The sequence below is a fragment of the Globicephala melas genome, chromosome 6 (assembly GCF_963455315.2).
Source record: "Globicephala melas chromosome 6, mGloMel1.2, whole genome shotgun sequence".
Taxonomy (NCBI): Eukaryota; Metazoa; Chordata; class Mammalia; order Artiodactyla; family Delphinidae; genus Globicephala; species Globicephala melas.
In genome coordinates, this window is record NC_083319.1 from 90,106,824 (window position 1) to 90,131,766 (window position 24,943).

The 24,943-nt window shown below is 38.4% G+C and overlaps 2 protein-coding genes across 5 annotated transcripts in view; one reads left to right on the forward strand and one right to left on the reverse strand.

Annotated features, from left to right (window-relative positions):
- Nucleotides 1–18,266, forward strand: part of ECM2 (extracellular matrix protein 2) — a 38,130-nt gene extending 19,864 nt beyond the window's left edge. For 2 of the 4 annotated variants that reach the window (XM_030847217.3, XM_030847218.3), the window contains exons 5-10: nt 662–777; nt 2,414–2,549; nt 7,951–8,108; nt 10,270–10,409; nt 11,760–12,086; nt 15,691–18,264. In XM_030847217.3, the coding sequence (XP_030703077.1) occupies nt 662–777; nt 2,414–2,549; nt 7,951–8,108; nt 10,270–10,409; nt 11,760–12,086; nt 15,691–15,859 (1,046 nt within the window). In that variant the 3' untranslated portion in view covers nt 15,860–18,264. Of the gene's footprint in view, nt 1–661; nt 778–2,413; nt 2,550–7,950; nt 8,109–10,269; nt 10,410–11,759; nt 12,087–15,690 lie in introns of all 4 variants that reach the window. The other 2 variants (XM_030847219.3, XM_070045776.1) reach the window with 2 other exon arrangements.
- The window catches only part of CENPP (centromere protein P), a 226,367-nt gene that overhangs the window by 68,566 nt on the left and 132,858 nt on the right, over nt 1–24,943 (reverse strand). The gene's annotated exons all lie outside the window — the stretch shown is intronic.

The following is a 24,943-nucleotide window of genomic DNA, read 5'->3' on the forward strand; positions in this document are numbered from 1 at the left end:
TGATTTTTATAGTACTCACTATTTCTGATAAGCTCATTTTCTGGCTTTAAAAATCATTGACTACTGTACTTAATTAAATGTCAAACCAAAACCCCATAAATTAAAGCATGCAGGAACTTCTATAGATTGAAGTCACAGAATTATAACATAAGATCTGGAGGCAATCTGAGAGATTATCTCCCCAAGCTTCTTACTTAGAGCAAACTGATGCTCAAAGAAGGCAAGTCACATGCCCAGGGTTTCACTGTAAAACACAGTATATTTCTGGTCCAGGGTCTAGGAAATGTCAATAGGGAAATACAAAGAACTATAAAAATCAGTCTCTATAGCACCTTCCATAAACACATCTTTGTTGTAAAATGCATAATGTTAACAGAATTGTCTACCAAACCACATTCTGGCTGTTTTAAAGCAGCTTCATCTAAAACATGATGTACTAGAGCATGACAAGTCCTTAGAGTGAAAATTTTGACCATATGAAATAGTCTAGTCCCAGTCTTGTTTTTTTCCTAAACACTCATTTTCTTATTTAATACATATTGTCCTTGCTATAAGTATTGCTTTTCCTCCAGATAAAGCTCTCTTTTGCTATCTATGCATGTGCATGTATACATGTATTTATAGGCACATAGGCCTAAAACACAATTGCTACGTGTCCTAGGCAATTCTATCACCTCCATTCCGGACGAAGCATTTAATGGATTACCGAATTTGGAAAGGCTTGATCTGAGCAGAAATAATATCACCTCTTCAGGCATAGGTCCAAAAGCATTCAAGGTAAATAACATGCTCTGACTTCTAACAATCCACGTGGATGGCTTTTTCATGACTTGTACTGTCAGTGGGTGGAGATGGAGAAGGAAGGAAAAGTAAAATGTTTTACTGGAGTTTTCTCTGAAGAAAGTTTCTGATGTCCCTAAACTGTAGTCAAGTTTTATCTTGAATATAGTATATTGTTTTATAGGTTTCTAGCTGTTTTTCCTATGCTTTGTCCTTAAAGCACCCACAACAGCATGAATGACAAAACTAATGTTTTGAATTTATAGAGGAGTTTCTCCCTAAGTAGCAGAAAACATGTTGAAATATGGTCTCTTAGTACATGAGGTATTTCTGGGAAAAAAGGAGAGCTTATCTGGAAATTCTGTTAACATTTTCAGGCCAGCAATACAAAATTTCCTTATTTTGTGCTATCTGCAAAATCTGATAAAGGATACTTCAGCAGGAGGGGGTTCTAGAAAGACAAATGGGCTCAGATGAAAATTAACATGGGGATACGCTAGGGAAAGAGAAAAGCATAGAGTAAACCTTTGAAAGAATCAGATTTAAAATTTTTTTCTAAAAGGGAGAAAACAGAGTATCAAGGACTTTCAGAAAAACAAAGGCAGAAGAAAGGAGGGGTTTATGTGTGTAAACAAATACTCATAAATGTGTGCGCTTAAAGAAGCCCAAGTAAAACAAGTTACATGCCAGGAGGTCAAACTTTATCCCCTTGGGTGGTCTTCTGTCCACTCTTTGGACAAATCACTGGCCTCTTACAAGCTCAGTTCCTGGTTCTCATATAGATTCTGGAATGCAGACGAGAGAGCTCCAGACACTTGGTGTCCACGTTCATGTGAAAGACCTGGAGTCCTGCCTCATGCTAGTCGTCCTGATAGAACAACAGTTGGGACTTGTGCATTTCCTGTATTTGATCAAAAAAGAGGACACTGTAGGAAATTACCTTTTTCTTGTTTTGGGATTCTCTGTCCCATTTCCAAACTGCTGAAATTGACTCTGAGCACCACTGATGTAAATCATTCTGTAACTTTGGTAGTGTAGGTTAGTTTGGCTAACAAACAAATGTGGCTATGCACTCTCCAGACAGTCAAAACTGTTTGGGTACCATATAGAAACAGTTTGTTACATTTGTAGCATTTAATTTTGAAGAATTTCCACAATCGTTAGTGCTATTTTATGACTCTGTCTCTACTTAGTATAGATGGAAAACTGAGTTCACAAACACATTGAAAGGGTTCAAATTGCTGTCTTGTTAGCATCTATAACAGATTCAGATTATTGTATGTTTTAATTAACTTTGTGTCTACTGCTGAGAAGTTGAAAACCTAAGATCTAGGAAAATATGACTGGTCCAGTGGTGATAGGAGCGTTCTCTTGCTTTCTAAAGTCACCATAAAAATATGGGTGAGTGTGATGCAAAATCACCAAATGTAGTTTGCTGAAAATACCAGGGAATAAATGCTATTAACAGGACCAACATCTACATGGCAGGGAGAATATGGGGATTCTTGTCTAAGCCTGAGCAACTGAAGGTTTGTGAAACTTTAGTAACTACCACAAACTGACCATTAAATGACATATATGACTGTACATCTGTGACAAGATAAAAAAGTAATTTTGAGATTTGCCTTTTAAGCTTCTAAAGAAGTTAATGCGCCTGAATATGGATGGAAACAATTTGGTAGCGATTCCTTCAGAACTACCATCTACATTAGAAGAACTTAAAATCAATGAGAACAATCTTCAGGTTATTGATGAAGAAAGTTTATCAGGTATTTAACATTTGACTTTATGATATGTGTCCATATAACCTTTCTTCTGTAGTTGTGTGGAAATTTTATTTGCAATATTGCTAAATGAATAGCTAGTAAAATTTTTTTAGGTCACGTTACCATTTTAAGTTGATAAAATTTATTTTAACTATTGACTGGTGAAACTTAAAAAAATGTATTTTAAACTCCCCGTTGTCTTAAAAATGCATTTTATAAATAAACTTTCACTGATTTCAGGTTTTCATCATTCACAATACAATAACTAAATTACAAATCCATAATATCCTAAGAGTTACACTAACATTCCCCACACAGCCAGGTGTTCTGGTGCTGTGTTTGTACCGATGTTCTTGGTATCAGTGGTGATAACACAGTATCATGGCTTGTTGAACGGGTCTCCTTAGATGCACAATACACCCCATACACAACTCCCACTGTCTCTGAACATTTTGCTATTTTTAACTTGACATGTTTTGGCAAATGAGAATTATGCATAAAATATAAGTAAATGAGCAACTATGTGAGGCTGAGGGGTAATCCTACAAACAAAGTACATAAACTTTAGCACATGCACTCTATATGGCAGTCACTTTGGCTTTGACAGTCTTGTTCCCTAGAGGGCTGCTCTGGCACTTGTCCATGAGACACATGCACCCCACAGGGCAAGACAAATGATGCCCATGGGTGTGTGGTTGCCACGACAGCCTGGCTTTCCCATGGATGGGTTTTAGTGAAGGTGCCCCACATTCTGTACATTTGATACAACTGGAATTTACTCTTAAGACTGTTTCTGGACTAGCTGGATAACTAAAGTTGTCATATTATGAACTCTGTATAAAAGAGGCAGTATTACATTTACCTTTTTGTGAATTCTAGCTATGTCTTTATATGCTTCTTTAAGACAAAAACTGCCTAATTTTTCTTTTTATCTTCCTAACAGTCTAGTGTAGTTCTTGAAGTATAGTGCTTAACATTTTTTATTTGATTTGAAATATATTTATTAGGTTAATGTTGATAACCAAGGCTTTAAAGGAATAAAACAATTCCATTATTTCCTTTCATTCCTCAAAAAACTTCATAAGGACAAAACACTTCTGGTGATGGGAAAAAACAATAATGAGAACTGCCAAATCTGAGGATTACAGAGTTATGGAAATACTCTATTTCCAGATGGATTTCCGGGTACTTAACAAACAAAATTTGAAGGTCTTTTGTCATATGGAAAAGACATTAGGAAGTTCAATTTCTAACTGCTAGGTGAAACAGACCAAAGGAACACTTAATTTAGGACAAGTGTACTAATGGGTTATATGTGATCTACATGTGAGATGGTATTTCTAGCAGTGTTATCAAAATGACATGTTTTAAGTCCTTATTTGGAAGGTGCTCTCACACATTCCTACAACTGCTTCTCCACACGCACTTCCCCCTCGTGAAAAAATTTCCATATTCCCAGAGGGTTGACTGTGTTCCAGGGTGAACACTGGCCTCTTCCTTGATCCACCTCCCATCTCTACAGTCTGAGCACCTCACAGGCCTTGGCCCTGTGCAGGCGGCCAGTGAGGAGCCTCTGCACTGTCACCTTGTCCAGAGAGGCCCCTGTAGTGTGTGGCCCAAAGGCCTCTGTCTTTAGTCCCGTTCCAGTGCTGGTCCCTCAGGTACTGAGTTCTTAGTTCTGCTCTAATGCTGGCCCCTCAGGTACTGGGTTTTCTCTTGACTGCTGTAGCCACTGGGGCTCCTCAACTCCTGTGAGTCCCACTGCTGTGGATGGTCAGGTTGGCTGGCAGTGAGCAAGGCAAGCCCAAGCACAGGCCACTGCCAGTGCTGTGACACTGCTTTTCTGGGTGGAAGCCCCTGGCTTGACCATCAGTGGTCTGTAGCACTTCTGTTAGCTCCCTCATGACCCTTCAGGTTTTATATATATAGTTCCAGAGAAGTGGGGAAGCAGGGCACTCCAGGGAGAGAAGCAGTATGTACAAAAGTGTGAAGAAACAAAACAATTTGGATGCTATGGGAAATCCAGTTTCATGGATCTTGGATGCAGTGTGTGATGGGGAGTGAAGAACAAAAGATGATGTGAAAAGGTAGGAAGGAACCACACAACAGACAGCTCTGCACATGCTATGCCAAGGTGCTGGGAGTTCATCCAGAATGCACTGAGAGATGTGCATACCCACTATAGAGAAAAGGAAGGTCTTAAAATTGAAGGGAAGGTGAAAAAATAGAAGGGAGGGATAGCAGGAGAAAACTGGACATGCTAAAAAATGTTCCTGTCTTCATTAATGTTAAAAACAAAACAAAACCCATGATCATGGTGTCCTTTCTAGCAATGATGGTGGTGTGGCTATCCAGTCAGAATATCTATGAGATCAAGTTCTCACACAAGTCTACCCATGTCTATAACCTGTTATGTAGCTCCCCGCCCACAATGGGAAGGACTTCCTACCAACTTCCTGCTAATAAATCCTCTTTCTGCCACAGTCTAACCTACAAGAACCTTCTCTACCTCCATCCTGTTGCCTGTTACATATAGGAACGTACATACTATCTATGTATATACAATATACACATAAGCCAGAGAATAACCGTAAAGTAATGTATAATATTAATTTACATTGTTGTGTTTTGTTTCTCTTTCTTGTGAGGTCATGTAATGACCACCAGTCTACTTCTATTATCTATTTTCCTCTGAAAACTTGTATTACATTCCAAAACCTCAACTATGTACTAGATAATTATGCTGGATTCTCAGTATCTGTAGTTGTGGAAATTAAAGAGTTTTGGTTATATGAGGAAATAGAATCACTTATCATAATTTACTAGTTGGCCTCCATAATTCCTCTCTGTCCTTCAGCTGATGTTAAAAACACCAGCAGATTAATATTTTGTCATGCTGTTCCCTATCCAGAGGCTGCTTGTTGCCTAGAGAAGGAAAGTCAGACCTTATTTTCTGGTGCACAAAGGCCCTGCACAGCCCACCTCTGCCCTCTCAACAACCTTCATCCCCTCTTGCATATGGCCCACTCCAGGGCTGGTCTCTTTCCTACTCCTGAGCACACCCATGTGGGTTCATGCTTCCATGAGTTCACCTGGCTGCCTCACCCTCCCATGCCTACCTACATCTTTCTGTCTTGAGAATCTAGCCCCACTCACACTTCCGTACCACTCAGGTATACACTGCCACCTCCTCCTTGTCATGTTCTAGAATCTATGATCTGTACTGCTGATGGTAGTATCTTTTGTTTATCCTTAGACTATGTTTTACTTCTCTGATATGCCTAAGAGTAGGATCTGAGTTGCACAGAGCATTTCAGTGCAGTATCCATGACTTGAGTTGAATATGAAAACATCCCCTATTCTGAAAATTTTGGCCACTGAACAAACTCCAAAGTTAAACCCTGAATGTCTGACTCAGATACCTCTGGGTATCTTCACTGCTGAGCTGTCCATTTTCCTTTAAGTTTCCAGTTGATTTGGTCATACCACTCCTGAGACCAGTAGAAACAATTTAGAAAAATCTTGTTTGTAAAAAGGCCTTTCTTGGTAGCTCAATCTGAATGTGTGGAGAATTTTTGATCATTCTCCTTTCAAAACGTCCATCTGGCTGCACTGTCTGCCAAGAGTGAACACTGTGATGGGAATTCACTGCTAAAATTCTCTTGTTCAGAGACTGAGGGTTTGCCAGGCAGAGAGTGCTCCTTCAGTGTCCTGGAAAAAGGAACCACTCATTGCATTACATTCTTCATACATCCTTGATTATGCTGCCATTTCATACCTGTCTGTCTTTGCAAATACTTCGAATGACCCTCTACAACCTTCTATTTCTCATCTGCCTGCGTTCCAAGTCACTGCTTGGCCATTGCTTCCTCTGTGGGGTGCCCTGGCCCCCCAACTCCCTCCTCTGGCTTCTGTTCCTTATACAAACTTTCCTTTCCATACTGTACATTCTTGACTTCCTTTGTCATAGATTAATTGACAATAAATGCATGGGTTTATTTCTGGGCTCTCTATTCTGTCCCATTGATCTATGGGTCTGTTTTTGTGCCAGTACCACACTGTTTCAATTACTGTAGGTTTGTACTATAGCTTGAAACCAGGGAGTGTGATATCTCCAGCTTTGTTCTTCTTTCTCAAGATTGTTTTGGCTATTTGGGGTCTTCTGCGTTTCCATACAAATTTTAGAATTATTTGTTCTAGTTCTGTGCAAAAGGGTATTTCGATAGGGATTGAACTGAACCTGTAGACTGCCTTAGGGAGTATGGTCATTTTAACAGTATTAATTCTTCCAGTCCATGTACAAGGTATATCTTTCCATTTGTTTGTGTTGCCTTCAATCAGTTTTTTTTCATGAATGTCTCTTGGTTTTCTGAGTACAGGTCTTTTATCTTCTTGTTTAGATTTATTCCTAGGTTTTTATTCTTTTTGATGGAAATGGGATTGTTTTCTTAATTTCTCTTTCTGATAGTTTGTTGTTAGTGTATAGAAACTCTACAGATTTCTGTATATTAATTTTGTATCCTGAAACTTTACTAAATTCATGTACTAGTTCAATAGTTTTTTGGTGGCAGTCTCTAGGATTTTCTGTATATAGTATCATGTTGCCTGTAGTGGCAATTTTACTTCTTCCTTTCCAACTTGGATTCCTTTCACTTCTTTTCCTTGTCTGATTGCTGTGGCTAGAAATTCCAACACAATGTTGAATAAAAGTGGTGAGTTTGGGCATCCCTGTTTTATTCCTGATCTTAGAGGAAATGCTTTCAGCTTTTCACCATTCAGTATGAAACTGGCTGTAGGTTTGTCTTATATGTTGAAGTATGTTCCCTCTATACCCACTTTGTTGAGAGTTTTTATCACAAATGGATGTTAAATTTTGTCAAAAAAGCTTTTTCTGCATCTATAATAAAAGATCATTTGACATTTATTCTTCAATTTGTTAATGTGGTGTATCACATTGATTTTTATTGTGGATATTAAACCATCCTTGCATCCCTGGGATAAATCCCACTTGATCTTTTGAATTTGGTTTGCCAATATTTTGTTGAGGTTTTTTGCATATACATTCTTCAGTGATATTTGCCTATATTTTTTTCTTTTTTTGTGTGTGTGGTGTTTTGGTTTTTGTATGAGGGTTACAAACTTTCATCATACAGCACAACAGTGATTTCTCTACAGGTCTGCCTCTCCTAGACCATGCATTCAGCATTGAGTCCTGGCTGATGTGAGCATTTGGGATTTGCAAAGTACTAGGGAAAAGACTCTAAGGGGGCGGGGGATACAAATAAAGAAGCTACAACATCAGTCCTCCAAATAAACTGAACATTTCACATGATATTTTGAAAGTCTATAGAAATTACATGTTTTTTAGTTATCCTAATGTCCCAATAATTTTATTTTTTTATAGACTTAAATCAATTGGCCACCTTAGAATTGGAAGGAAACAGTCTCAGTGAAACTAATGTTAATTCTTTAGCTTTCAAACCTTTGAAGAGCCTATCCTACCTGCGTCTGGGAAGAAATAAATTTAGAATTATACCACAGGGTCTTCCTGCTTCTATTGAGGTAACAATATCTTACTTATAATATTTTATATTTTAAATACAGTACACTATGACAAAACAAACAATATATTTTAAAAGGTTATTGTGATGCATATTAAACTCAATAGTTTTGGTGCTATATACAGAATTTACTATAATCTGAGCACTGTTTTCAAACAATACAAAATTATGAGTCAAAATTATAACTACTAGTAGAAAATCTTGATAAAGTGAAAATTGGTTCTGCCGACGGCTCTTGGGGAGAGAACAGGGAAGATGAACTGAGTATTCAAACAGAAACTACAACTTGCAAAAAGTACCTTGACTTGCAAAACTGTCTCAAACTGGAACTGTGACATTCATCCCAGTCTGTTCCACCCAGAGTCCCACATGGACTAGCAGTGACCCTGTGAAGATGGACAAGATTTGCAGAGAAGGCTGCTGACTGTGCCAGCAGCACCCACCCCCACCCCCTTCCCACAGCTTACTAGTTCTAACTAGCTCCTACCAAGGGCCCAAGCACTGTCGTGTCTCCATCCCCTCTGGAGACACTCCCTGCTGCCCAAGTGTGTGGCCTCTCTTGCTACAACAAGGAACACACTTAACTAAGGGGGGACTCTGGGGGTCTTCCCTGCTGAGTGTACGCCCCAACTTTCTGCATTAAGAAAAGAGGCCTGGCAGATCCAGCTGACTCCTAGGCCACCTCCTCTGAGCTCTGTTTCTGCCGCATACACAATCAGACAGCAGGACGAAGCTTCCTACTGCTGTGGATGCAGTGAGCCAAGAGAGGGCCATTAATCTCAATATGATACTGCTGCTACCACAGCCACCATGCTTCCTCTTCCTACTTCCAGATTAAGATAGACCTTTAGAATTTACCAAAATTGTAAAGATTGAGGTTCTATAACCTGGCTTTACCTCAGAATCACTTGGATTCTAAAGAAATACAGATTCCTGGACCTATCCCAGACATGCTAAATCAGGTTCTTTGGAGAATGGGGTCAACAATTTATATTTAAAAAATTAAAATTTTAAATAGATAATGCATGCACACAGTAAAACACACACACAACACTTGAATAGTGCAAAAGAGCAATGTGTCTGTATTCCACCTCTGACCCTCTCATCCCTGGTTTCTCTTTTCAAAGACCCTCTTGCTAGCTTCTTGGGAGGTGCTGCCCATGCAAGTACATGTACTGTGAATCCTTCCAATGCACTGCTTCACAGCTGCAGTTTCAACGTATAAATGAGTGTGCTCTGATTTAGGTTGGAATTTAAACTTTAAAAAGCTCATGAGTGATTCTAACATACAATCAAGTTTAGGAACCACTGATCTAGTTCACCCCTAAATATGTATGAAGGTAAAAGCAAAAAGCTAAAAATCACTTTACTCACTTCCAACAATACCAAAATTAAATGACAAAGAGGGGGAAATTACTACAACAGGAATAGAAAGTTGCTCTGAATATATATACCAATTGTACTTCTGAATTCCAACAAGATCCCTGAGTGAAAAATTCCTTGTAATGCCAAATGAATTTAACTTGAAGGCAGCTAGCTGTTGAAAACTTACTAATGGTTCTAGCAAACTTCACCCTGATGTTAAATGAAGGCTCTTAATTAACTGTTAATTAAAGTAATTATAATACAAACAAATCTAAAAAATGTGAGCCTAAAAAAATTACAGACAGCATGGACTGGTAGGAAGCAGGCTGACCTAAGCTGGGGCCAGCCAGCATGAGTTTCCTTCATGTATTAGCTGTGTAACCTTGCAAACATCTTGCCATCTCTCCAGGCCTGAGTTTCTCTACTGCTAAATGGTGATAATTTCTACTTATTTCCTACTTTCTAGGATCTTGAAGCCCAAATGAAATAATTTATGTGAATAAGTTTTGTAAATTAGAAAGCTTTATACAATTATTATGGTATGCTATATCATATATCATTTTATGGTTAAAAAATAATTAAATAAAATTCATTTATTCCATAACCATGACAGACAGTACATTTTATTTTACTAGTTAGAAAATCTGACAACTTAAAAATATAAACTCATTTTGAAGTGCTGCAAGACTCTTTAGCTAACACTAGTGACAACAGTCTATAACCTGATTTTAATTCTGTGAGATTGAATATATTTATCAACTAATATGAAAAAAATAAGTCTCTTCTCTTAATTATAGGAATTATACCTAGAAAATAACCAAATTGAAGAAATAACTGAAATTTCTTTTAATCATACCAGAAAGATCAATGTCATTGTACTACGTTATAATAAAATTGAAGAAAATAGAATTGCTTCTTTAGCCTGGATAAATCAAGAGTAAGTACATGCTACAATCTGACTTTCTTAGATGATTTCTTTCCTTTGCCATTATTAAACAGGGTATGAACATGGGCAAGTGAGGGAGGTGACAGCATTCTTTCTTAGTGAACCTCCCCCTACATAAAACTTGGCTATTTGCACAGACTTCAAACCACTCATGATATGACTGATGTTAGGATGGCCATGGTCACTGCTGCTGGGGACACCCTACAGTGTGCAAGTGCTAAGCCCAAGCAGTGTGACCTTAGGTCTGATCACTGTTCTGCTCTCTGCTGACCTCACAGGCAGTCATGAAGTTTAAGTGAGATAATCCCATAGTGAGGAAAGAAGCTGCCCTCCTCCCGCCTTCTCCCTCACCATTAGGTGGAAGCACCAGCATTCACTCTTCTATACCACACTGTCTTCACTCCTTCAAACTATTTCTCTATTTCAAGTGCTACAAAACAGACTAAAGAATGCCTGACCCAACAGCAGAAGCAAAAAGCAGAGCCCATCTTCCTGGAGAGGAATCAGTGGCCCCAGGCTGTAGCCTCAGTGAAGGGCAAAGTGTGGAGGCCTTGCTCATCAGGAAGGAGAGGATTAGCTACACAGGGAAGCAGCGTCAGGCCCTGGCAGCAGCTGCATCAGAGCAAATCTGGAGTCATGTGGTGAGGGAATGAGGGATCTGAGTGGCACCATGGGGACAGGCATCTTTCAGAAGCAGGAGAGAGATGAAAAGAGGCCTTGAGGGCCAATTAGGTTCAGCAGGATGTGGCAGTGGCAGGGCAACTGAGTCTTCATCAGGTGAAAAGTCTTCATGGGGTGGGCAGAAGCCGCAGGTAAGGCTCTGAAAAAAGCCAGATAGTTTACCACATTTCCCAGATCTTCTGGCTTATTAACAACCTTTTCTAGATGCCTCATTCTCACCCCAAGTCCCAGATCCCAGGTCATCGGATCAAATGTGGAACAAGAATGCAAAAACCCCTCAACACTGCTACTTTCTTGCTGGAACCAGAGATGATTTTACGGTTTGATGTCAGCTTGGACTCTGGACTTCATTTCTGATACAAGTTTGACCTTAGAGATATTTGGGGGACCTCTTTGGGTCTCAGCATTACCCCTGGGATATGAGTTTTTCTCTCTGAACTCTGGTGCTCCTCTATTAGAGAAGAACTCAAGCAGCTGTGTGGTACCCGGGTAAGAGCACTAGACTTGCAGCCAGACCACCATACAGCCACACTTGCACTGGGAATCATTACAGCACACTAAGTACTGGCAGGAAAATGGACAAGCATCTTGACTGGCTTGTCAAAACTTAGAGCTTACAGTCACTGCCCTGAAGTCCCCACTCTGTTTACTCTTTTCTAGAAATCTAGAATCAATTGACCTCTCCTACAACAAGCTCTACCACGTCCCCTCCTATCTACCCAAGTCGCTGCTGCACCTTGTGCTCATCGGCAACCAGATAGAGCGCATCCCTGGCTTTGTGTTTGGTCACATGGAACCAGGCCTGGAATATCTGTACCTGTCATTTAATAAACTTGTGGATGATGGCATAGACCAAGTTTCCTTCTATGGGGCTTATCATTCTCTGCGAGAGCTGTTTCTGGATCATAATGAATTAAAATCTATACCACCTGGGGTACCAGAAATGAAAGCACTACATTTTCTGAGATTGAACAACAACAAGATACGGTAAATTCTGGCCTTTTCAAGTATCCATTTAAATTGTCATGGGTGACAAAATATAGGATTAAACAACAATGACATGATGTCTGGAATTTACTTTAAAGAAAAAAAGTGACAAGAGGTTGCATTAAACAAGATTGGCAAATGTTAATGATTGTTGAAGCTGGATGATAATAGGTATGTAAGGATTCACTATAGTGTTTTTTCTACTTTTCTATGTATGCAAACTTCCATAGTAAAAAAATGTAAAAATAGAGTATGATTATATAATACCTAGAACCTTAGAGGCATGTTCAAGTGAGGCTTCAATGCAGTAGACTATGGTGCTAATCCCACCTCCATATGTAATTTCAAACACTGTAATCTGTAGAACACAAAACCTAAGTATATGCTAAAATTAAAATTGCTTCTATCAAGATTTTTCTGAAGACAAAATTCTGAATAAATTTATTGAGACTCAGCTCCCTCACTTCTGAGGATACATTTTTCTGTGTGTGTTCTGTCTGCTGACAGAGTCATCACCCCTGCCTAGAAAGTATGAATGTCTCAAGAATTAATCTGGAACGCTTTGTTAGTGCAGCCAACGAGGGAGGCAGATCCCAGAGCTCTGTGGGCCTGTCCTTGGAGATTATACCCCTTACTCTTTTACCTGTCTCTACATTTCCAAACACAAACTCCTGAAAAATAAAACAAAGAAAGAGTCAAAAGTTTATAGGGGAAGAGGTGGGGATGGGAAAGGCTTTAAAGATTCAGAGTCAAAATTTTTGGGCCAAAATAATTCCTAGGTCATGCTTATATGCTTCCTATTGCATTGCATCAGGAGGCATACAATATCTGTTCCATTCTGGTGGGATTTAGGCAGTCACGGCCTGATATCTCCATTATAACCTTTCTCCTCCACCACTGAACCAATGGTTTTTTCACTCACAGATGCTTATTGCTTGCATCTGCTATTTCCTTAGGGGTAATAAAATGGTGAATTTCTATTTTTGTCATCCTTTCCACATTTTATAGCTGGACTTCCTCTGTAAATAATATTCTCTTTTCAGTTAGGGCAACTTTGTTACTCTGAAAGGTAGGCTCAGTTCTTTTCTTTAAACTGCCTAGCAGAGTAAGAAGTTGGTTACATATTTGTAACTGTGTGAGGTGATGGATGTTACCTAAACTTACAGTGGTGATCATTTCAACCACATACACATACATCAAATCATTACGTTGTACACTTTAAACTAATACAATGTTATGCCAATCTTTATAAAACTGGAAAAAATTATATATATGCATTAAACATGAAGGAAAAGGACTATAAAATATATTAAAATTTTAACAGTGGCTGTCTCAGGATAAAAAAGAAATTGGTGCCTAAATATTTTTGCTTTATTAATTTGTTTTTGGCTTCCTCTCTTTCTCTGGAGAATCAGTATGAACTTATGGCTTTATATATTAAGAATGTTTCAATCAACTGCAATCATTGTTCTTAAACTGTCCCATCTTTGGCCAATGGTAGCCCTTCGAGTTGGTTCCTGTGTCCTTGGATAGGCCTCTGTAGATCTTGAATGGCTCACTTTTATATTCCCCACTACAGCCCGATGCCAGCCTTCTTCCAAAGAGCCCAAGCTCCTCTCACTGGGGAATCGTGTTCAGAGGCCCCAATCTGGGCACCAGGCATCTTCCTTTCAAATGTGTTGTTACTGTTTCAAGGCCTTTCAGTGGACTGCCAGAAATATGTATTTTGTGAAGAAAAAAAATGAGTTCATACTGATATTTCCAAGTCAAATTTAATGTTATAGAGAAGTCCTTCTGTTTTAAACTTGCTTATCTTACACTGAAAATCTAGGTTCCCAACAATAACTTATATTTACTATAAACAATAGTTTCAAAATGATAATACCATTATTACAACTAACAACAAAAGTATTTAATTAAGTTTTTATGTTTTTAGTAGTTCTACTTGTCCTAAGAATATGTTCCATGAAGGATGTATAGCTTAAATACAGAAGTTTTCTCTGTAACAATAGGTCAACAACTTAATATTCAGATAGGTCTTTAATTTGCTTTGGTTTTTAGGAATTGCTACTTTCTATATAATATTTTTTCTATGCCTGTCCCTTATACCATACTCCACCCTTTCCCATAGGTTAAGTTTTTTAAAATTTATTTTTGGCTGCACTGGGTCTTCATTGCTGTGCACGGGCTTTCTCTAGTTGCGGTGAGCGGGGGCTACTCTTTGTTGCAGTGCGCAGGCTTCTCATTGCAGTGGCTTTTCTTGTTGCGGAGCATGGGCTCTAGGCGCTTGGGCTTCAGTAGTTGTGGCATGCAGGCTCTAAAGCACAGGCTCAGCAGTTGTGGCGCACAGGCTTAGTTGCTCCGCGGCATGTGGGATCTTCCTGGACCAGGGCTCGAACCCATGTCCCCTGCATTAGCTGGCGGATTCTTAATCACTGCGCCACCAGGGAAGCCCCTAAACTTTTAAATTAATTTCCCATTGATGATCCCAGTGTTATTTTTTTAAAATATAAGCATACATACATGCATTCATATTCCCCACTGTCTCTCACAATTATTATACAAATTATTACACCAAACGATTATTAATTTTTTCTCTCTGGAAAGAGTGTATATTTTTCTGTTCTTCACTTTTAAAAATTGTCAGTATATCCTGGATAGCACTCCGTATAAGTATGTAGAGAATTTCCTCAGTCCTTTTTACAGTTGAATAGTATTCCACTATATGGACATTTTATTCAACCAGTTCCTTATTGATAGACATTTGATTGTTTCCATTTTTTTATACTATAAATAATGCCACAACGTACAACTCTGTTCAAATGTAATTTTGTATTTTTCCAATCTAACTTTGGGATAGATCCCTAGAAGTGGGATTGCTGAGTGAAAGGTATAAAATACACGTGTAATTTTGCTAGATACTGCCAAATTCCTATCCGTGGGGCTGTACTGTTTTGAATTTCCTTCAGTGATGTTTGATCCTATAGAGCCTCATCATCAGAACATGTTAATGAACTTTTGGATTTTTCTGGGAGGGCGTTGGGCAAATCTGGTGAGAGTGGTATGCCAGTATCATTTCAATTTACATCTTTCTTATCATGAATGAAATTAAGCATCATGTTTACATGCCATTTCATTTTCTCTTCTGTAAACTGGTTACCCAGGTATCTTTTTTTTTCTTCTCATTTCCCTCTCCTCCTAGGTTTTTAGGTCTTTGTATATTAGCCCTTTGTCAGTAATATAAGTTGCAAATACTTTCTCCTAGTTTGTGATTTGTCTTTTAACTTTGCATTAAAAAAAAAAACAAACCTGTAGTCAATTTATTAATCTTTTCTTTTAGTGCATCTGGTTTTTGAGTCACACATAGGAAGATTTTTCCCCCACTCCCAGGGTATGACCATGTTTTATTCTACTATTCTATGGCTTCATTTTTTCACATGTAGATCTTTGACATATTTGAAATTTTTTCAGGTGTATAAGAAAAGGATCCAATTTTATTTTAAAAACAAAAGAGATTTAAAACAAATGTAAAATTTAACTCCTAAATTATGAAGGCAGAATATTACTTGGATCATTTATGACTTGCATGTCTATTTTTCCTTAGGAATATTCTTCCAGAACAAATTTGCAATTCTGAAGAAGATGGTGATTCAACCCTGGAACATCTTCATCTTGAAAACAACTATATTAAAACAAGAGAAATATCACCCTACGCATTTTCATGCATAAGATCATATTCAAGTGTCGTTCTTAAACCACAAAATATCAAGTAATTCCATGTTTTTCTTTGTCATTTGTAAATTATACTCACATATCTGTTTCAGTAGCATCTTTCATCAATAAGAGAGATATAATGTCATGTTATACTTAGTATCATTATGCTAGCCAACCTGATTCGCCAATGCACATAAGAACAACCAAAGACATATCTACAAGGTTTAGTCTTCTAGCAGTTTTAGTGAAGGTTTCAGTTTTACACTCTAGAAAGAGGCCATCTCATTGCACAGTTTTCTCATGAGAATAGGATGTTGTGTGCTACTGAACTAGACTGGAAGAATCTGGAACAAAATAAGCATGTCCTTTACAACAGATCTTAGTATTGCTATTAGCTAAGAACTCCCTAAGTCCTTTTAAAAATTATGTATATTATGGTTCAAGACCAAGAAGTTGATAACAGGAAAAAATAATAGGTAGAATTTATGAACTAGTGTTCTGTTTATTATCCTACTGTTAAAGCAATAATTTATTAATTTTCTATAAGACCCTATGATACAATTACTGGTATAAATAAACTTAATTATTGTCTTAGCTTTAGTTCCTTTTATTAATTATACGTGTGGAATTGAAACACTACTATAAAGTTAATTTCCTGGTTTTGAGAATTGTACTATGGCTAAGTATGTGGTTATTAACATTAGGGGAAGCTGGGAGAAGTGTATATGTGAATTCTATATGATTTTTGTAATTTTTCTGTAAGTCTAAAATTTCTCTGTAAGTCTAAAAAGTTTAACAGTATTTTAAGATCACCCTCATTATTCTTTGCTCAAGATCAAAAGATTTTATGGGAAGCAGTGGAGTTTGCTTAAAATATATGTTAATTTTCCTTGACTAAACCTTGTAAATGTAAACCTAATGCATAAATTTAAAAAAATTTTTGCTCCTCTGGTCATTGTTAGTACCTCTTTTCTTTGCCCTAATTTGCTCAAATGTATCCTTTTACTCAGTTCAATTTAACATAAAGCTATTAGTATTCACTATGTACTAGACCCTAACAAAACCATATAATATATTAAAATTTTCATTATATAATGATCTTTTATCTTTATTTCTAAAGTAATTTGTAAAAGACACATACAGAAACCACGTTGACTTTTCTTGTTACTCTCAGTTTTGTACCTTGAAAAAACACCAGATTAGGAACTTAAGTTCTAGTCTTGGCCCCCTTGGGCAGGTTACTCTAATTTTTCAAACTTCAGTTATTCAATCTTTTAATAGTTCTCTCACCATCCTCAGAACCTTCCAGCCCCAATTCACAGGGTCATTATGAGAACCAGAGAATAAAAAGCATCTAGGAAGTGTGGTATGCACGGTGAGTATACTTATAATTGCCAACATTTCATATAAAATTGACAGCAACCAGCATATTCAACCAAAGTTGATTATTATCTGGACAGCTTTCAAAATGTGTAAGTTTGATTTATCCCATTTAAGCTAATGTTATTTCTAAGCCCCTTTTCTTAATATCTAGGTTTTTGAGATTACAAAATGAACAAGAATAATAATATGATACAAACTGTTAGAATCAAGGGTCAAAGGCTTAAGCCAAGTTGCTAAGAAGAGAAATAAAATCCTATGGAACAAAAGTTGAGATTTATAACTAGTTTAGGAATGTAGAAGCATTGCTAATTTAAACTGGCCAAGTTGAATGTAAGAGACAGATGAAAACAAGAAGATATGGTTATTCATTTAATCAACAAGAACCCTTGTGCAATGCTTCTTGCTGTGTGAATATAAACGCATTGACATAAGTGGTTAAAGGCAACCTAAACAGTAAACAAAATTAGTGTCAGAGGGGACCCAAACTGAATAAGGTGAGTCAAAAGAATTAGCATCCTGGACAACACAGACGAATACTGAAACACTCCAGCATTCATTTCTCATTCTGACTTTAATCAGATGTGTCCCAGGTGCTGTTCTACAGAGACAGGGATGAATAGATCAGATGAGGTCCCTGCTCTCTGGCAATGCATACTGCGTTAGGGGCAATAAGCAGGAAATCAAATAGACAATCAAATCAACAGGCCAAGTGTAATGAAGTCAGCAGAACAGGGTGGTGATGCAATGAAGCATGCTGAGTTCCTGAGGCCCCTCTGCCTGGGCCTGGGGGTACTCCCAGATCGTGGGTTTCTAGAGTGTGCGAACAGCACAAATTGCAGTAAGACACAGCAATCCCTGGAAGCCTTGGAGTAACACCAGGCCCAGGAACACACTGAGACCCTATTGTGCACTCAGGGACACCCTGTTGGGAGCAGAATCTCTAGAAAGGCTAAAAATCAGAATGACTGATGAAAGCTTTGTTTTTAAGTTGTAAGATGCTTTTATTTCTGATTTTATAATTTAAAATATAAAATATGTCTAGCATTGAACTTGTTTGCTTTGAAACTTCATCATACTCTGGATAGAAGCTTTAATTCCATTTTTAAAAATGTGATAAATGTCCATATAGCAAACATTGTTCATGATATATAATGTTTAAAATAAAGAGGTGTTCTGTTTGGCTTCAGAAATATGCTGTAATTACTAATACATATGTACACTAAGGAAATCCTGGCCCAGCTATGGTCTGAAAATATTAATCGTGTGTCATCTTTGCACATAAGTACGAGGAGTGCTAACTAACTTTTCAATTTTGAGATTTGGCTTATTGTAGATTAAAATAGCTCAAAAAGCACTAAAGATAAGATGTGGTTAAAGAAACATATAGCCTAGAATCATAAGGAAATAATTACACCAGGAATCAGGACACCTGGGTGCCCATCTTGGTCTCCAATAATTATGTAGTCATTTTACTTTTCTGAGATCACTTGATTCAATTATAAAATAGCATGCTGTGTGACTATAAATGCATTGATGAACACATCAGTGGTTTTCAAGCATGGCTCATTAGGAGTTCATGGTGCCCTGGGGTGGAAGTGTCCCTAAAGAGGAAGTACACAGACTCTCTTCAGACAAAACTGCTTTGCTACCATCAGGAAGGGTTAGCTGCCACTGTTCCTGCCTGCCTCCCTAACCACCCTTATTTCTTGAAACCAGTAGACAAGGTACTATATAAATGACACATCAAGTTTTAAGAATCATAAGGAATATTCAGCCAAAGTCCCTGGTCCTTATCCTCTGCTCAGCTCCTCCCACACTTTCAGAGAACTTCGCTGGAGAGCTCTGGTCTGAAGAAACGCTTCTCAGGTATGCAGATTACAGCTGCCTGGACACAGCCAACCTCTGAGTATGCCAGGGCAAGGAAGTTTAGTAGATGTGTCTGTTCCTTTGGAGCTCCTAGGGTGGGATCAGCCCTGAGCACTTCTGCCACAACCAAAGACTACTGACCTCCAACCTGAAACACCCTGAAAGGCAGTCAGCATGAGTACGTGTTCTGTAGGACAGGCACAACATGGCACAGTGCTGTAGCGTGCACAGACTGGGCTCACATCCTTGTCTCTGTCAGACTGTGTCACTCCCTATGGAGAAGGCAGGTCAGGATGACCCCAGCATCCTGAGGGTGAGTGTGTGGCGCTTGGGAATGACAGGGAGTAGGTGGCTGAGTCTGGACTTAACATGCATCTTCTGAATGAAGACCACAAAGTGGAAAGTCTGGACACCTGAGAGTGTGTATGGCACACCTCTAAATCTGAGGGTGCAGCGCACCTGGTTTGGCAGGTGCTGCCAACAGGAGTGAGAAGATACAACAATCTCTCCTTGGGCTTGTATTGTCAAATGACTCTACACACATCCCTTAGGAGTCAGGCTTGTGAGGTTAAAGTTAACTACTCTTAGGGATGACTGCTTTTATTAACATGGAAAACACCACCCACTACACTAGTTGAAATCTGCTCCTGGTCTGCATGGACACCACTAAGAGCAGTGAGGATGACACCCCATTCACACAGAAGAATGTGATTATTCCAATAACTGTTCAAACTATGTAGTATAAACCTTTAAATTCATTGGGAAGTGTTAATAAATTATAATGCTTGTTTCAAGATAATTTTAGATTTGGTAAGTATGTGGAAATTTAAGCCACAGATGATGGGTATATAGCTAAAGGATAAAATCCCAAATTTTTACTGGTGCCACACATTATGTTAAGCATAATGCTGTGTGCTATAGGCAAAAATGGCTTCCCTGACAAATTTAAATCAGGAGTAATAAAGGAAGCCTGTGGTATATATGATACGGGAAATAACGAGCACTGAGTTTGGAGAAGAAAAGATCAACAGGCTTGAGCTGGGCCTTGAAATAGGATTTGAATCAGTTGAGGGGGAAGGAATGACTGACTAAAAGAGGCATGAGCCAAGCATAGTTGAGGTTCACCAGTGGAGGAAAGATTATACAGGAAATAAGAGGCCTGGGATGGCTTGGAAGGCCAGCAAGAAGAGACCAGACTTACTGTGATGAGAAATGTAGTGCACCACCAAAAAACTCTGAAGGGAGGACTACGTCATGAAAGCAATGGTTTCAGGAAGGAAAAAGAGCCACCACTGAAATAATCTAGAAACAGAATAAGTGGGACCCACACAGCACAGGTGACAGGAAGAAGAAGCAGGAACAGGAATAGGTATGACAGAGAGTTTGAAAGAAAGAAAAAAATATCTACATTCTCATCGTGGAGATTAAGTCTGAGGGCAAGTTTGCCATAATTAGTGACCACCTGTGGTCTTCTGAGGGACTCAATCTCAGAAGGACATTATGAGCCATGAATAACTGAGAATATATTAAAAATAAAATGAACTGATTAAGTGTAAAAAGAAAGAAAGAGAATAAAAGAAAAGAAAAGAGAAGAACTATTAGTGGATAGTGATCTACCATGTAAGGGACACACACAAAGAGAAAAGGAGACAAAAAGGAGAACTGCTCTGAGTCTCACTGATACTGCTGAGAAGCTGTAAGAAAGGGACAGTTTGGGTGAGAATATGCTGAAGTTGGGTGGGGGGGGGTGGTCACCATGGAATTCAGGCAGGAGGGTGGGAATGCACTCAGCTGGAGTGGAATCCAAAGGAAAGGATAGACATTGAGGGGCAGGTGAAGAGAAGGGCAGGGGAGCGGAACCCTAATGAGCACCGACTTCCAATTTGAAGGGGAGCAAGTACACCATAAGTCTCCATCTGACTTGAGCCATATGATCTGATCTCAAGGAGCTTCCAAGGCACAAGACAAGCTGTGCCTAGAAGCCCAGCTCCCTGGGAAGTGACCCCTCCCTTCGGCACTCGGCATCTGTTCCACCAACCTCATGAAAGACAGATCTGGTATTATGAGTTAGGTCTGCATTGATTATTTCTTTGCATGTGGGGTGTTGTACGGTAGATGGGTAGGAGGTGTATCTTGTTTTCCCCAAAAGATTGTAAAACTTAGAAGAAGAGAGACAATTCATTTCTTGGATCCCTGCATTCTGTGTACAAAGTAGGTACTAAAATGACTGTTGATTCCTCAGTCTAAACAATCAGCTCATGAGTTGTCCAAAGTTGATCTTAATACTACGCCTAAACAAAACAAAAAGAAATCTGCAAAATTTAAGGATTTTTAAAGGAAAAGCAATAAATATTTATAAAGGGTCATAAAATTAATAAGGAATAATTTCTCATTAATATTTCCTGACATGGACATTAGAAGACACAGAGTATATTTTATAAAAAATTAAGTCATGCTTTGACAACTGGTAATACTTAGTAATCAACTGATTGTTCTCCATAACAGCAACTTTGACAATGTTTTCCAAAGCCATCATTTAAACATGAATTACTAGGTTCATAGATGCTGACATAAAAGAATGAAATACTTATGTTCTGCTGTTTAAGTGAAACCTCAAAGGGCTGGGTAAAACCCTCTAGGATATCTATTCCATCTCTTTCCCTTATTTAGAAAACAGAAAGTTTCCTCATAGGAGAAGTACTTACAAATTGGTGATAAATGAATTATTCAACTGTCCATAGTTGAATTCAGACTCTCAGTCAAATTAAAATTCAAAAATATTAAAAATACTTATGGGGCTTCCCTGGTGGCGCAGTGGTTGAGAGTCCGCCTGCTGATGCAGGGGACAAGGGTTCGTGCTCAGGTCCGGGAAGATCCCACATGCCGCGGAGCGGCTGGGCCCGTGCGACATGGCTGCTGGGCCTGGGTGTCCGGAGCCTGTGCTCCGCAACGGGAGAGGCCACAACAGTGAGAGGCCCGCACACCGTAAAAAAAAAAAAACAAACAAACAAAACAAACAAAAAAAATACTTATGAAAACAGAAGTTTCTGGCCAGCTCTAACATATACCAGATGACTCCAGGGGCCCTTAAACCCTAGAAGTCTGTGAAACAGGTGGTCCATCTCTTGAAATGAAAAAACAAGAACGAGTATCTTGGGTCTGAACTGGAATCCTTATTAGCTGTGGGCTTGGTCAAGTTACTTAGACTCTGATTTCCAGTTTCCTTGCCCATGAAATTGAGGAGAACATCTGCCTACCAAGGCTGCTGGGAAGGTTAAATAAGGTGATGTCCGTGACAGTACTGAGCACAGGGTGGACGTCAGATGAGTGTCCATTCCTTCATGGATAGGCATTGGGAAACCAGCAGGTAGGAAGGTTCAGTGACTTGCTCAAGGCTGCCAAGTCTCATAATATGGTAGATATTAATTATTAAAGGACATTGATTCCTTAGATTGTGATATACAGTGGAAAAAGGAGTGGGCCTATTACAGCAGGGCAGGAGTCAGCAAATGCTCTCTGTAGACGGCTGCACTCAAGTGGGACTCTGCAGTCATGTCAGCGTCTCTCTTGAGCTTGGCAGTCTTTGTGCTGTGTCACTGCATGCTCATATCCATCACACAGAACAGAATGAAACCAGCTTAGAACAAGGGCTAAGCAAGGGCTCAAGCCTTACCTGAGCAAGGGCTCTCTAAACACAGAGTAAAACCAGGACTCATAGAATCTAAACTACTTATTGTCATAGATATGGCAATAGTTTAGAAGCAGATTAAAAAAAAATCCTGATTATAGGAAACAAAAGTAATTCTAACTTATAAGTGTGATTCACTGTAATAATATAACACCAAAAAGGGAGAAAAACTGTATGTAAAATAGCCAAACTAGAAGAATATTTGATCAGTAAACCTGTCCTGCAGATGGATTCCTACCTCAGAGATAACCCACAAGTGGGTCTACGGGGATACAGTAAGAGTCTGCATGTAAGCCTTGGCCAGGTGCAGCATGCTCTGGGCAGATGGTTCTCCTGGGGAGTTTAAGTATTTACTATCCTTGTAAACATCAGCTCTGATTAAACCTACTCCAACAGACCCAGAGGCATTTGTGAAAGATTTTCAGAGAAACTAAAATCTACTGTAAACAGTATAGATATGTGTATATATATCTATAGATATCTATATATCTATATATATCTATATCTATCTATCTATATATAGATAGATATAGATACATTTCATCCTATATGTCTTAAACAACGCTTTGGCATATTAACGTATTACTCACATGTCGTTGCTTCAACATGCTGTACAGGAACAGTTGAAACTATAAGTCATGTTGGAATTTGGTCTGTCACACACTGTTATGTGCAAAGAGGTGGATGTTTCTAACTAGATTAATAGAGCTTAGTGATTACACAACTAAAAAATATAAAGGCATGATTTTCTTCTTTGACATTATATTTCCCTTTCTACATGAAAATGGATTAAAAAATTTACAGTCTAGCATATTTTTCCCTTTGCACAAAATGTGAAGAATGTGAATCCACATAAGGGAAAGCAGACTGCATTAAAAATAACATATGATTGCACTAAACACATGTTAGTTTGGAAAAGAAAAGGAATACATCATGTTATTAGAATGTCATGGTGTGTTTCTAAGTAACAGAATCTCTGTGGTCAAATAAACTTACATTGAACTATCAGCTGATATAAGCAAATCTTTTTATAAATTGGAATCTGCTGAAGGTTCATTTGCTTTACATAAGTTGAGAATTACATTCACAATTACCAAATTTATACATGAACTGTCTGAAATGCTGACTAGTATGTGATACTCAAAATAAAGAATGCATTATAAATTGTAAATCTACTCTAGGTCAGTAGTTCTTAACTATTTGAAGGATGGACCCCTCCCTTTGAGGATATGATAGAAGCTATGATGGACCTTCTATGCAGAAAAATACACATATACAAACACTCTGCATGTATCAAAAGGCTCATAAAACCCATCCTAAATCCTCTAGGGATCCTTGTACAATAGCTAAGAATCTGTAGGTAGAGTAACACCTTAATTAACTTCAAATAAATTTTACATGTAAATATTTCACTAGAGTTAAAGATAAATCAAAGAGTTAAAATTAATTTAAGGCAAATTGCCTTATTCCCCACAACTATTTAGCATTTATTTAGCAATATTTTTATGGCCATAGAAAAGTTGAAAGAATACAGTGAACATCTACATATTCTTCACCTACATTCACCAATTAATATTTTGTCACCTTCATTTTATCTTTTTCACTCTTTCCATATCCCTATCTATACATATATATGTATTTGTGGGGTACAGGGGCTGGACCATCTGAATGTAAGTTGCAGATATCATGTCACCCTAGTACTTCAGTATAAGTCTCCTAAGAACAAGGACATTTTCTTACATAACCATGAGACAATGATTACATTCTCTCACATTATCAAACCCCAGAAATTTAACATCGATTCAGTTTCAACATACAGTCCATATTCAGATTTTCCCAACTGTCCCAACAATGTCCTAAATTGCTGTGCGCGTGGTATGTGTATATGTGGCTCAAGATCTAATCAGAGTTCACTTGCCTTTAGTCTCCTATAATCTAGAGTAGAAATTCTCTGCCTATGTGTTTCACCCCTTCACTTTTTGAAGGGTCCAAGCCAGCTATCATGTAGAATGTCCCCTAATATGTATTTGTCTGATTGTTTCCTTACGATTAGATTTAGGTGAAACGTTTTTGCCAAGAATCCCACATAAGTGATGTCATGTACTTCCTTTTGTATCATATCAGGAGGCACAAAATGTCGGGCTGGCGTGTTATTGGTGATGCTGAGACATTGGTTAAGGTAGTGTCTTCATCTCCTTGTAATTAA